The 12209-nt window shown below is 46.6% G+C and overlaps 1 protein-coding gene across 4 annotated transcripts in view; it reads right to left on the bottom strand.

Moving 5' to 3' along the window:
* The window catches only part of CMTM4 (CKLF like MARVEL transmembrane domain containing 4), a 111658-nt gene that overhangs the window by 50514 nt on the left and 48935 nt on the right, over positions 1–12209 (bottom strand). For all 4 annotated transcript variants that reach the window (XR_003790980.1, XR_003790981.1, XM_029204087.1 and 1 more), the window contains exons 2-3: positions 9593–9769; positions 672–770 (exon numbers count right to left, since the gene is read on the bottom strand). Coding sequence is in view for 2 of the 4 variants with exons in the window: in XM_029204087.1 (XP_029059920.1) it covers positions 672–770; positions 9593–9769 (276 nt within the window). In the remaining 2 variants the exon portion in view is untranslated. The remainder of the gene's footprint in view (positions 1–671; positions 771–9592; positions 9770–12209) is intronic.

Below are 12209 nucleotides of genomic sequence, written 5' to 3'. Positions count from 1 at the left end.
GCTGCCACTCACCTGGGCAGCTCTGAGTGGGCAGCTCCAGGGTGAGAAGCAGTGGAGTTTTAATGATAAGATCATGACTGATAAATCTACTGACTAAAACCTTGGAGAGCTAACAGTTTAGCATTTTTAATAAACCTTTTAACCATCCCCCCCAATTACAAAAGTGCTACATATTCTTTGCAAATACAGAATAAGGAAATGCAGAACACAGAGGGAGAAAGTCTTACATTGTCTGGCCCCATCCTCCCTAACCCCACCCCGACGGCATGCATCTGCTTCATTAACACCCCATCTCGGCAGGGAAGGCCCTTAAAAGCAACACCACTAACAGACATCCAGGGCCCCATTGGGAAGAGACTAAAGCAGGAGTTCTCAAACCTGAGTGTGCATCTGAGAGCTTGTTAAAACACATTTCTGACTCGGCAGCTCTGGGGGAGGCTGAGAAGGGCATTTCTAACACGTTCTCGGGTGATGCTGAGGCTGCTGTTCCAGGGACCACACTTTAAGAACCGCAGCACTGAAGGAACTGGGACCTCCGCTGGCCCAGTAACGGTATCATTAGCAAAGAAAAAGCTAAAGGAGAAGGAGTAGGACACAGGCCAGGGGACCAGAGGAGCAAGTCACAGAAAGTGCACAAATCAGCTCTGTTTCAGCCCGTTGAGTTCACTTACCACGGCAGCAATTTCTGCTCCGGTTTTGTGGTTTAAAGCAGCCAGTACAATGGAAGCGATAAAGAAAAAGAAAGTGCTGAGTCCAGTGTTGACCAAATCCTAAAGAATAAGACAAAATAAAATCACTTGAAAAGAAGCACTTCATGCCTTGCCCTAAAAGCAACTGAAGAACTTTCAAAGTAAAAAGCACAACACCCCGCCTCTCTGCTGCCTCCATATTTTAGTCTTGATGGCCCACGGGTATTGGTCACACAGAGGAAGGCAAAGAGGATAACAGTTAATGATGCTATTTGATAAATCACCACAGCAAAATCCACATTTTAACCAACCACGTCATGTTACCATCTCTTTTTTTATTTTTTATATTTTTTTAGAAGATGTTGGGGGTAGGAGTTTATTAATTAATTTATTTTTGCTGTGTTGCTTCTTCGTTTCTGTGTGAGGGCTTTCTCTAGTTGTGGCAAGCGGGGGCCACTCTTCATCGCGGTGCGCGGGCCTCTCGCTATGGCGGCCTCTCTTGTTGCGGAGCACAGGCTCCAGACGCGCAGGCTCAGTAGTTGTGGCTCACGGGCCTAGTTGCTCCGCGGCATGTGGGATCCTCCCAGACCAGGGCATGAACCCGTGTCCCCTGCATTAGCAGGCAGATTCTCAACCACTGCGCCACCAGGGAAGCCCATGTTACCATTTCTTGATGACCTATTATGGAATCCAAACTGCTAACCCACAAGGACACGCACACTAATTACCCAAAACACATTCAGATCCTCTTGGCATGGATAAGAATGGCCTGAAACTGGTGAAATCCCCTCATTTGTGACATGTCAAGCACACTGTTTTCAGACCTGGAGAACACACTTAGCCAGGCCTCATGCTTCTCTTTCTCATGCATGGTCTTTCAAGTCTCCATGCTGCTAAAGTCTAGAGGATTTTCCCCTAAGCTTCTTGCAAAGCAAATCAGGTTACAAATCCAACGCTTCGAAGATTTAACTCCTGTCTTACTTGTCGAGAGGAACATAGCACAGTGATTAAGGGTCACAGACAGATGAGGGTCCTAACTGACCATGACTGTAGACAAGCCACTTTGTCTCTCTGTGTCTTATATGGGCACAGCCTCCCACCCCACCCCCCGGAGGTGTTTTAAGGATTGGGTGGAAGAGCACATGTGAAGAGCCGAGCATCGTGCCCGGCCCATGGGTAGGGTTCCCTGCACATCTATTGTTACTTCTGATATTACTACCTGGGCATTAGGCCCCCCACAAACTGGGCCATACCAGAGCGCCCCTATGACCTCTACAGGGAAAGAGAATCCAGGCAAAATCCCCAACTGCTTAAGTGCCAGGTTGACTGTGCCATCAATACCAGGTGAGTCCTCCTGGCTGGAGGACTAGCCATATCCTCTTTAAAGATGGCAAAAGGCAGCATTCACATCATAACAGTCCTGAGCCTGTGCAGCGGGACCCTCCACGCACACACATGCTCCTGGCCAGCGCTTCTGCACCGGCTCACAGAGAGCAGCAAAGTAATGACTACAAACTCTATTCAGAAATGTCTGCCAGCAGGGCAGTTTTCAGTGGTGACCAGTGTGAAGCCACAGCAAATTTTTCACAGATTCAAATCAGCGAGTGTTTACTTACACCCAACTCTTGGCAAAGAAAAATATAGGGATATTATACGGATAAAGAAAAATATAAAATGTACTTTCCAAACCAAAGACTATTCAGAAATGGAAAATGTTTTATGATAAAACGCTGAGGCTGAACATCAAACAAAACAGTATGTACATTAATGGTGACAATATAAAAATATAAATGTGGTAAAGGGCAAATAGGTACTAAAGACTTTGAAGAGGTTCATGTTGTCTATGAATTCCACATTTGGAAATTCATCTTAAATATCATACTAGCACAAAAAGGTCTAAGCACAAGGATGTTCATCATACTATTTTAAACAGCAAAAAACCGAAGGCAAACAAAATGCTTAAGAATCAGTGATTTGTTGAATAAAATGGTATTTCCATAACAGAGCACTATGCAGTCATTAAAAATAATGATATAGTTTTATATTTAAAATGGAAGATGCTCAAGATAGTTTAAATGGAAAAGCATGACTTTAATGGTTCCATTTTTCTGCACTCACATATCACAACGTACATGTACATGTGAAAGACAGTCTAGGGAAAATATTCTAGAAGATTACACCCACATATTACAAATGGTTACCCCTGGATGGGTGCTATCACATATGATTTTATAACAGCTTTCTTGAGATATAATTCACCACAATCTAGTTTTAGAACATTTTTAGCACCTCCAAAACAAACCTCATATTCATTAGCAGTTAATTTTTTTTTTTTTTGTGGTATGCGGGCCTCTCACTGTTGTGGCCTCTCCCGTTGCGGAGCACAGGCTCCGGACACGGAGGCTCAGCGGCCATGGCTCACGGGCCCAGCCGCTCCGCGGCATGTGGGATCTTCCCGGACCGGGGCACGAACCCGTGTCCCCTGCATCGGCAGGCGGACTCTCAACCACTGCGCCACCAGGGAAGCCCACTTACAAGCTTTTATGTAGACATATGTTTTCATTTCTCTTGGGTCATCACATGATTTTATTTTTCCTTTATTATCTGTATCTTCCACTTTTTCTATAACAAACACTTACTACTTGCACAGTTTAAAAGGCTTAAAACTGGAATACTGCAAAAGTTAGTTAGCATCAATATCTTGAGTTCCTTGGCCATGAAACAAAATTAAGGCTTGTAGATTCACCCTTCGTATTAGGGAGCAGACACAGGCATGCCTTCAGATGTAGATTTGGGGATGGGTTGGGTTTAGTCAACACTGGTGCTTTTTGTTTTGTTTGCTTTAATGCTTTTAATGGGGTACGTGCTCATCAGCCACGCGCTTCATGTCAGCCGCTGCGGTAGCTCCCCTCCCTGCAGTCTCACACCCAGCCAAACTGCTTCCTGGGGTGGGGGGCGGCCCAGAACACCCAAGGTTGCAGCCCCTTCTTAGGCCAGGAGATGAGGAGGAAGGGCACCCTCACACACACATGCTTTCTGGTCTCTCCTTCATTAACACACCAATAAGCACAGGTGGGAGCCGAAGTAACTCCAACAACTGATCATCGGGATCCGGCCCACAGAGAGGTTTGACTTGTACACTGTTCAAAATAGATTTGAACAAGCCAACATTTAAACATCAGAAGACTGCACATAATAAACTTCTAAAAAAAACAAACAAAATCCATCTTTCAGCTGCTCTTGAAAAACTGTCCTGAAGGCCCATGAAGTAACACAATTGGCTGTGACTGAGTAGGAGAACAACCTCTCCGTCTCCCAGACCCCTGGGCCATCTTCTCACTTGCCCATTTCCGCCACATGCGCAGCCCCGGGGGGCCCTGAGTCTATGACCCTGATCCAGTCCTAGAGAGTGGGCCATCCTACAACGTGCCCCCCACACTTCCATACTCTGTGCCCAGCGAGCACCTGTTCATCCCTCAAGGCTCAACTGGAATCTGGCGTTTTCTCCGAATTTCCCTGACTGAGCTGCTCCAGGCCCCCTGCCCCAAGGAATCCATTGTGTTCTCCCAGGCCTCACACCAAATGGGATCACCCAGAGCACACATACCACAGTAGAGCAGCTGGCATCTACCTACCCTGCTCTTTCAGTTCCCAAAACCTGGCCCAAAGCAGGTGTTCAATACCACTGGGCTCTGTGGCTAGCTCGAGTCAGCCCTACACATGGACAAGAGAAGAAGTTTACAACCACTCGGACCATACAGTGCACTGACTTGTGCTCAGATGGCCCCAGTATCAAAGGGATGATCGTAGTACTGATGACAGGGGCAGCTACCGTCTACAGAGAGCCCACTGTGCCAAGCATATAACTCCCAGTGTCTCACTGAGCCCTAACCTAATTACCATCCAAAATACCTATAATAAAGGGCCTTTAGAGATGAGGAAATTGAGCCCTAGAAAGGATGAGTCTGACATAATGAAAAATATATATTTGGTCTTTGTCCCAGATTCCTTGGAATTTCCTGAGTGATAGGAGTGTCTTTTGTCATTCTTTTTTTTTTTTTTTTTTTTTAATTTATTTTTGGCTGCGTTGGGTCTTCGTTTCTGTGCGAGGGCTTTCTCTAGTTGCGGCAAGTGGGGGTCACTCTTCATCGCGGTGTGTGGGCCTCTCACTATCGCGGCCTCTCTTGTTGTGGAGCACAGTCTCCAGACGCTCAGGCTCAGTAGTTGTGGCTCACGGGCCCAGGTGCTCCGTGGCATGTGGGATCCTCCCAGACCAGGGCTCAAACCCGTGACCCCCAGGCAGACTCTCAACCACCGAGCCACCAGGGAAGCCCCATCTTTTGTCATTCTTAACGAGGCCCTTTCAACTGTCCCTGAGTTTATGCTAATGAAGTGACTCTCAAGCCCCTAGATAATTTCTGGATGGGGGCTGGTTATCAGAAAAACCAGCCAGGTGATTAGAGGGTTGGAACTTTCAGCTCCACAGCCCCTGTGGGCGGGAGAGGGGCTGGAGATTGAGTTCAACCTCCAAATGGCCAAAGATTTTAATCAACCACGCCTACATAATGAAATCTCCATAAAAGCCTGAATGACATGACGGGGCTCCACGTGCCAAGAGGGTGTTGCCCCCCAACTCCATGGGGACAGAGACTCCTCTGGACCCTGCCCTATGCATCTCTTCCTTTTGGCTACTCCTGAGTTGTATCCTTTAGAACAAGCCAGAAATCATAAATAAAGCACTTTTCCAAGTTCTTTAAGTTGTTCTAGAAAATTATCGAACCTGAGGAGGGGCTTGTGGGAACTCCTGAATCTGCAGCTGGCCAAGCAGAAGTGCATGTCACCTGGGACCCCATCTGTGTCGGGGGCAGTCTCACGGGACTGAGCCCTTTAACCTGTGGGGTCTGCACTAACTCTGGGAGCTAGTGTCAGAACTGAATTGAATTGCTGGACACCCAGTTGGTCTTGGAGAATTAGAGAAGTTCTCAGTGTGGAAAAACTACACAGATTTGGTGTCAGAAAAAAACACATACTTGGTGTCAAAAGTGGTGTCAGAAAACACTACACAATGAGTCATGGCGAAAGCCTCAGAACTCTGCAAGTGGCCCTTCTGGGGGACTGTTCTCAACTCACCACAGCACCCAGCCTGGGTTCTCAGGTCGGGAGCATCTGTGGGAGGAGCAGGGGCCACAGAGGCCACTAAAGAGAAAGAAGAGAGACTGAGATTGTGGTGTCATCAGAGGCAAGAGGAGAGAGTAGGGCAGGAGGGACTGAGCTGAGCGCATTCCGGTGCTGAAACGGTTGGGGGCGGCGAGGAGGGCTGGGAAGCAACCATAGGATCCAGGAGAACAGAGGCCCCCAGTGATGCTGACCAGAGGACTTTCAAGGACAAAGTCAGGGGAGTGGATGGGGGAGGGGAAGAGGCAGTCCTCGTGTTCGGGAAGGACACAGGCAAGGCTTTTTGGGGTGTTGACACTATCCTATCTGTTGACCCAGGTGATGGCTACACAGTCTTTTATCATTCTTCACTAAACTGTACATTTACTTTTACAAATTTTTCTTTATATGCTGTATTTGACGATAAACGCTGAGACAAGAGATCAGGAAGCAGCGAAGTAAGAGAAGGCGTGTGCGGACCTCCGTCTGCTTTAAAAAGTTTGGCTGCGCTTACAGGGCTTGAGGGCTCTGAGTGCCGGCTAAGGAGAGTGGGAGCGCCCGGGGTCAATGGTAGGAAGAGGATGGAAGGAGAGAGGGACGGGGTGGCAGAGGAGGCCAGGGGCACCAATCAAGGTGAACACAGGTAGAACACATGGGCGTGTGAGCTCCCAATATACAGAGAAAAACACACATCACAGAGTAAGTCCCATAGAGTCGCTAAAAAAACAAACAAAAAAAACAAGCTGATATTAACACACTCTTTCTGATTGCATCAAATAATGCTTGTATAAAATATATACTTTGCATTGTCCTCCTTATGTACCATTTTTCATGCATATGTGAGTCAACTTATCTCCCGAAATGACCCAGTTTTCTAAATCTATACCAATCACACCCTACGTCACTCATCAGCTGGCTCTCTTGGGGTCAAGAATACTCCTACCACCTTGTTAGAGAAACACACACACCCAAGGCCAACCCACTGTGATGATTCCAGCCGGATCAGCTCTAAGAAATCACTTTTGCTCCCGTCCCTGAGAACAGATGACCTGGGCTCCCATCAGTAAGTACCATCTCCTCGAGTCCATGAAACTTACATACTCTTTCGTTGGATAAGCAGACACCTTCACCTGCTCTAAAAGGGTAGAAATCCTGCAAAGAATCCCAAAGGACAGAAAGTGTTCTCAAGTGACCACATCACCACCCGGTCATCGGCCCTAGCCAATACCATCCGAAAGGAAAGGAGGGATGTTAACTTTCCAGTGAAAAAGATGCACTTCGATATAACCCCAAAAATGTGGCTGTCAACCAGTGAAAGTCTTTCACGGTTAAAATAGAAAAATCAGGATTTAAGAAAGCTCAACAAATAGGTATTTCTCGAGATAAGATAAAAGCCAGTATGAATTAGTTAGAAATCTGAAGTATGAAGTCTTTTTTGCTGTTGTTATGGTGATCTGTGATCCTTTTTTAATTAATTAATTACCTAACTAACTGATTATTTTTTTGGCTGCGCCACACAGCTTGTGGAATCTTAGTTCCCCAACTAGGAATTGAACCTGGGCTCGTGGCAGTGACAGGGCAGAGTCCTAACCACTGGACTGCCAGGGAATTCCCAGTGATCCTTTTTTTTAATTGAAATGTAGTTGATTTACAATATTATGTTAGTTTCAGGCGTGCAGTACAGTAAGTCAGTATTTTTGCAGATTACACTCCATTATAAATTATTACAAGCTAATGGCTATAATTGCCTATGTTATATAATATAGTGAAGTATAAAGTCGTCTAACAGATTTATGGCTGTCAAATAAGCAGGTAAGACAGAATTAAGGGAGTGAAGTCAAAGCTGGTGGAAGTTTACAGGAGAATGACGTGGCTGACAGACACCAAGGGCCTCTGACTCACAGTAAGGTTAATATTTCTCATACTGGCAACAGCGCCCACTGCTTTGGAGCCTTTATACACACTGTCTCATTTCATTCTTAAAACAGCCCTGTAAGAAAAATATTATCATCTCAACTTGGGGCTCTAAGTGACTTGCCCAGGGTCATACACAGCTCTTAAGATCCACCTTGGACTTGAATGCAGACAGGTCAGCCTAACTTAAAGCCAGTGGGGTTTTTTGGTGTTTTTTTTTTTTTTTTTTTTTGGCTGCATCGGGTCTTAGTTGCGGTATGCAGGCTCTTGCCCCGCAGCATATGGGATCTTAGTTCCCCAACCAGGGATCAAACCCGCGTCCCCTGCATTGGAAGGCGGATTCTTAACCACTGGACCGCCAGGGAAGTCCCGCCCCTGGGTCTTAACCATCCTAGCAGCTGCTTCTTTGTCAAACAGGATCTCCATCATGGTTTCATTCACAGCCCGGTCCAGCCCCTCCCTCAGAAAGTATGTATTGTGGCCTTAGAAACTCCCGGGGACCTGGGTTTCCAACGTACCTTGCCCCACAACAATGACCTTGCCCCCATGGAGCCTGCGTGTTAGTTGGGGGGGGGGTTGTGAGGTTCTCTTGTGCTACCTGTTCATTACACTATCAGTTTAGAGCCCAACTCTGTAAGCATTTTCTTATGGATAACACAGACTTCATCTTAAAAAGAGCTGAGACATTAAAATCTGTCACCAAAACCCGACAAAATGCCTCCAGTATCTTGAGGTTTTAGAGCTTTTTTCTTAGTTTTCAATGCTGGGAGGACAAAACCATCTGAGTTTGCAACTGACAACTTTTCTAGTCCAATCCTCTTTTTATTTTTCCTCCTAAAAGAGTCTGAACAACACAGAGAGCAGTCTGTGACGAAAACCATCTCCTCTTGGTCCCCCACATGAACACCATGGGAGTGGCCCCGCCAGGCAAGGTGACCAGCCCAGGCCTCCTCCTCCTGCGCTCCTGCATTCGGGCCACACTTTCCACGGTGCTGCATACACCCAGCACCGGCCGCCGAGAGAGGAGCCTGCATGAGGGCAGGTGGCCTCAGAGCCCCCCACCCGCCCCCAGGCACAGAAGGAGAGGCAGCTGACAGTGCTCGCCTGGGTCTCCCTAACTGGTTCCCTGTGAGCTCCTGCACGTGCTGATCTGCAAAGAAATATCAAGAAAACCGAGGGCTGTGAAGTTCCCTTTCCCGTTTGGCACAGTAAGGACAAGTTACACAAGCCCAGGAAAAGGGGCCTGGAAGTGACCGGCCCTGAGATGCCTATGCCGGTCAGAAGGTAAGGCTGTCAAACAGAGTTAAGACCCCCAAACCACAGAGGGAAGAGGACACATTTCCTCAAGACTCTCTGATCAAACCAGCAAACCGTCTGGGACCTCCCAGCTGCTTTGAATTTAATAATATTCCTAGGTTTCACAAGTTAATGGCAATTTCATTCATATTTTCAATTCTTCCTGAATCAATATTTTTGCAAACAGCTTTTGGGTCCAGTGTGAGAAATATGCAAGCGTATTAATTCCATGTTCTCTTTCCCATATTCTATAAATATCAACATAACCAATCTTCTCAGAGGACCCCAAAATCGAAATGACATCTTTAAAGGGGTCAGAATAATTGTCCTGTTTCTATCATTAGTGAAGATTCCATTAATTTTGTAGTCATTTTATTCAACCCAGTAAGGAAATTTAAAATTTCACAGTTGCATTACAATGGAATATTTAAGTATCAAAATGAGCTGGAACCAAACATGCCATGGACTGATTCCTGCTTTCCCTGGGAGCCGTGCAGCACCCGATGCTTTCCTAATCTGAGAGCGTGACTTCTACTCACTGTCAGGTTCCAGTTGATCTGGGGGATCCTCATGTGAAGGTTGAGACTGAACATAATCAGCAAGACTCCAGTCACCACAAACGCACTGCAGCTCACAAACTCAAAAAAGTAGAGGCCTTCACACGGGGAGCACTCCATGATGGTCTCTATGCAGATGAACGCGATCAGGGCCAAAATCTGGGAAGAAAATTACAAACACACATGTACGTGTACGTTCAGCACACATCTGTGGACACACGTGTCCGCAGCATTTAAATAAAACTCAACCACCGCCGCCACATACAGCCCCGGAGTTTTTCCCCTGGGGACAGCAGTATCACGGTCAGGAATGTGACCTGATCCAATTCTTACCCAAGAACAGGTATAGGGGGCTTAATGAAAGGATCAGATTCCTCATGTGAACAACCAAGCCCCACCACAGGACACTGACACCAGGCTGGTGCCGTGCAGCTCCTCGTGAGGAAGCAAACAGGAACATGCCCTCAGTGGTTTTAGTCTGCCTCTGCCACGAGTAAGTGGACACTGCCTACACACGCTTCTCATGTATAGTCTCCACCACAAGGATGCCAAACATCAAGAGAGCAGGGTCCTGGTGGCATCTGCAACTACCCTGCTAGTTCAGCTGAGGTCACACAGGCTGACTGAGACCCTTGATGGCTTTAGGAGAAGGATTTGTATAACCCCCTCCCCCCATTTAGAAGTCCCACCCAAAAATAAGGCCCACCTAATTAACTCATGAGCCATGCTTTTAAAAAGTTTATCATTGGACTTGATGATAAAGAGACAGCCTGGCAGTTTATAAAAACATTTTAAATCTACAAACAATAGAATCAATTTCTTTTGGAAGGACCAAAGTAACACTCTAGCAGTATGTCCCAAGCGATGAGAGATCATGAAAGCAAACAGGTATCAATGGAAATCACCAGTTTCAAAGGGAGATTTCAGGAACAGGAGGTGGCAGAGAGGCTGAGTTAGTGGCCTTGTGATCAAGGAGAAGTCAGGTGGTCTTACACCTAAAACCAGACCAGTCTTGGGCTCCTGGTCTGTACCCCACTTCCGCAACCAAGCGCCTCGCTGCCCACTACCTGTCAAGCCTGTGCCAGAGCTTCCAGGCCGGACCCCCCCCAAAAGTCAAGGAAGCACAGGCAGGCAGCTCTGTGGTTCCAGATTTGTCCTTAGAACCAGCAACGTCAGCATCACCAGGGAGCTTGTTAGAAATGCAGAATCTCTGCCTCCCCTCCTTGGCCTCTAAAGTCACAGTCTGCTTTTTGGACAACATCCCTAGATGACAGAAGTGTGGGAAGCATAGGAGGCACAGGCTGCTCTGGGGCCCTTCTCCACCTCCAGGAGTCCCACTCATGCCTTTCAGTGCCATGCTCAGCTCACATCTTCCCCACGCCCTTCCTGACTGCACCTCTCCCCACCAGACGTGACTGATCCTACCCTCTCCCAGGAAAGCTTGCACGTCTGTGGTTGCGTTCCATCTATCACACTTGCCACCATGGATCTCTCTGCCTCCTGAGCTCTTTGAGGGTAGGGGCCAGTCCATCTCCCTCCACTCCCAAGGCACCAAGCTCACTAACCTGCACAAAGCCAGCGAATAGGGGCCCGGGGAGCCTCTTCAAACCCACCCCAACAATTCCTGACGGATTTGTCAGTCTCCACATGAAAGGAAGGGAGGCTCTGCTTTTTCCATGCCTTTCTAACAATATGTGGTCTTTCCATATTTCTATTCGAAGTCAACACGTAACAATTATGGGCCTTACACCATACTTTGTGCTTCTCCTAATGGCTCTCCTTATAATTCTCTACAGAACCAGACACTTTCATTCTCAATCTGAATTACATGCCTGACTTGCAATCAATTCACAAAGAAAGAGTTCATATAAGGGAAACTCCTAAAAAAAATTTTCTTTCTTTTTTTTTTTTTACCCCTGTAATTGGACCTAGTAATCTTGGGCAAAAAATAACACACATCAGTATAGAGTTACAAATGTCTCTGGTATGCTAACTTCAACCGTATTTGTGTGGGAAGGTAACATCTACATTCTTAAATATTAAAATAAAAATGGTTTCAAGAATATGCAAATCCAATAGGCAATTCAATAAATACAGACAAAATTCCCTGCTCTCTAGCTCATATGCTAATGAAGGAGTTTTTAAAAGTAGATTAATAATGTAGCATGTTAGACAGTGATAAATACAAAGAAGAAAAATCAAAGCAGGTAAGGAGAATGAAATGTAACCAGGCAAGGGTGTTCGAAATTTTAGGCAGAGTGACCACGGAAGGTCTAAGAAGGTTCTAGATTTATTACAAAGGATATTAAAGTATACGACTGAAGAGCCAGATGAAGAGATACACAGGGCAAGGTCCAGAAGGGTCTCAAACACAGGAACTTCCGTCCCCCTGGAGTTTGGAGTGCACCCCCCGCCCCCCATCACCTGGATGCGTTTTTGGTTCACCAACCTGGAAGATCAATCCTTGAGTTCAAGACTTTTTACAAAGCTTAATCTGGAGCCCCTCCCCTTTTGAGGTCAGTGGCTAAGGCTGAAAGTTCCAACCCTCTCATCACCTGGTTGGTTCCCCTGGCAACCAGCCCCCATCCTTAGGAGCTTT

The sequence above is a fragment of the Monodon monoceros genome, unplaced genomic scaffold (assembly GCF_005190385.1).
Source record: "Monodon monoceros isolate NGI ecotype Baffin Bay Population unplaced genomic scaffold, NGI_Narwhal_1 Super_Scaffold_10, whole genome shotgun sequence".
Taxonomy (NCBI): Eukaryota; Metazoa; Chordata; class Mammalia; order Artiodactyla; family Monodontidae; genus Monodon; species Monodon monoceros.
The sequence above is the reverse complement of the archived record's forward strand: the minus strand, read 5'-3'. Positions and strand labels throughout refer to the sequence as shown.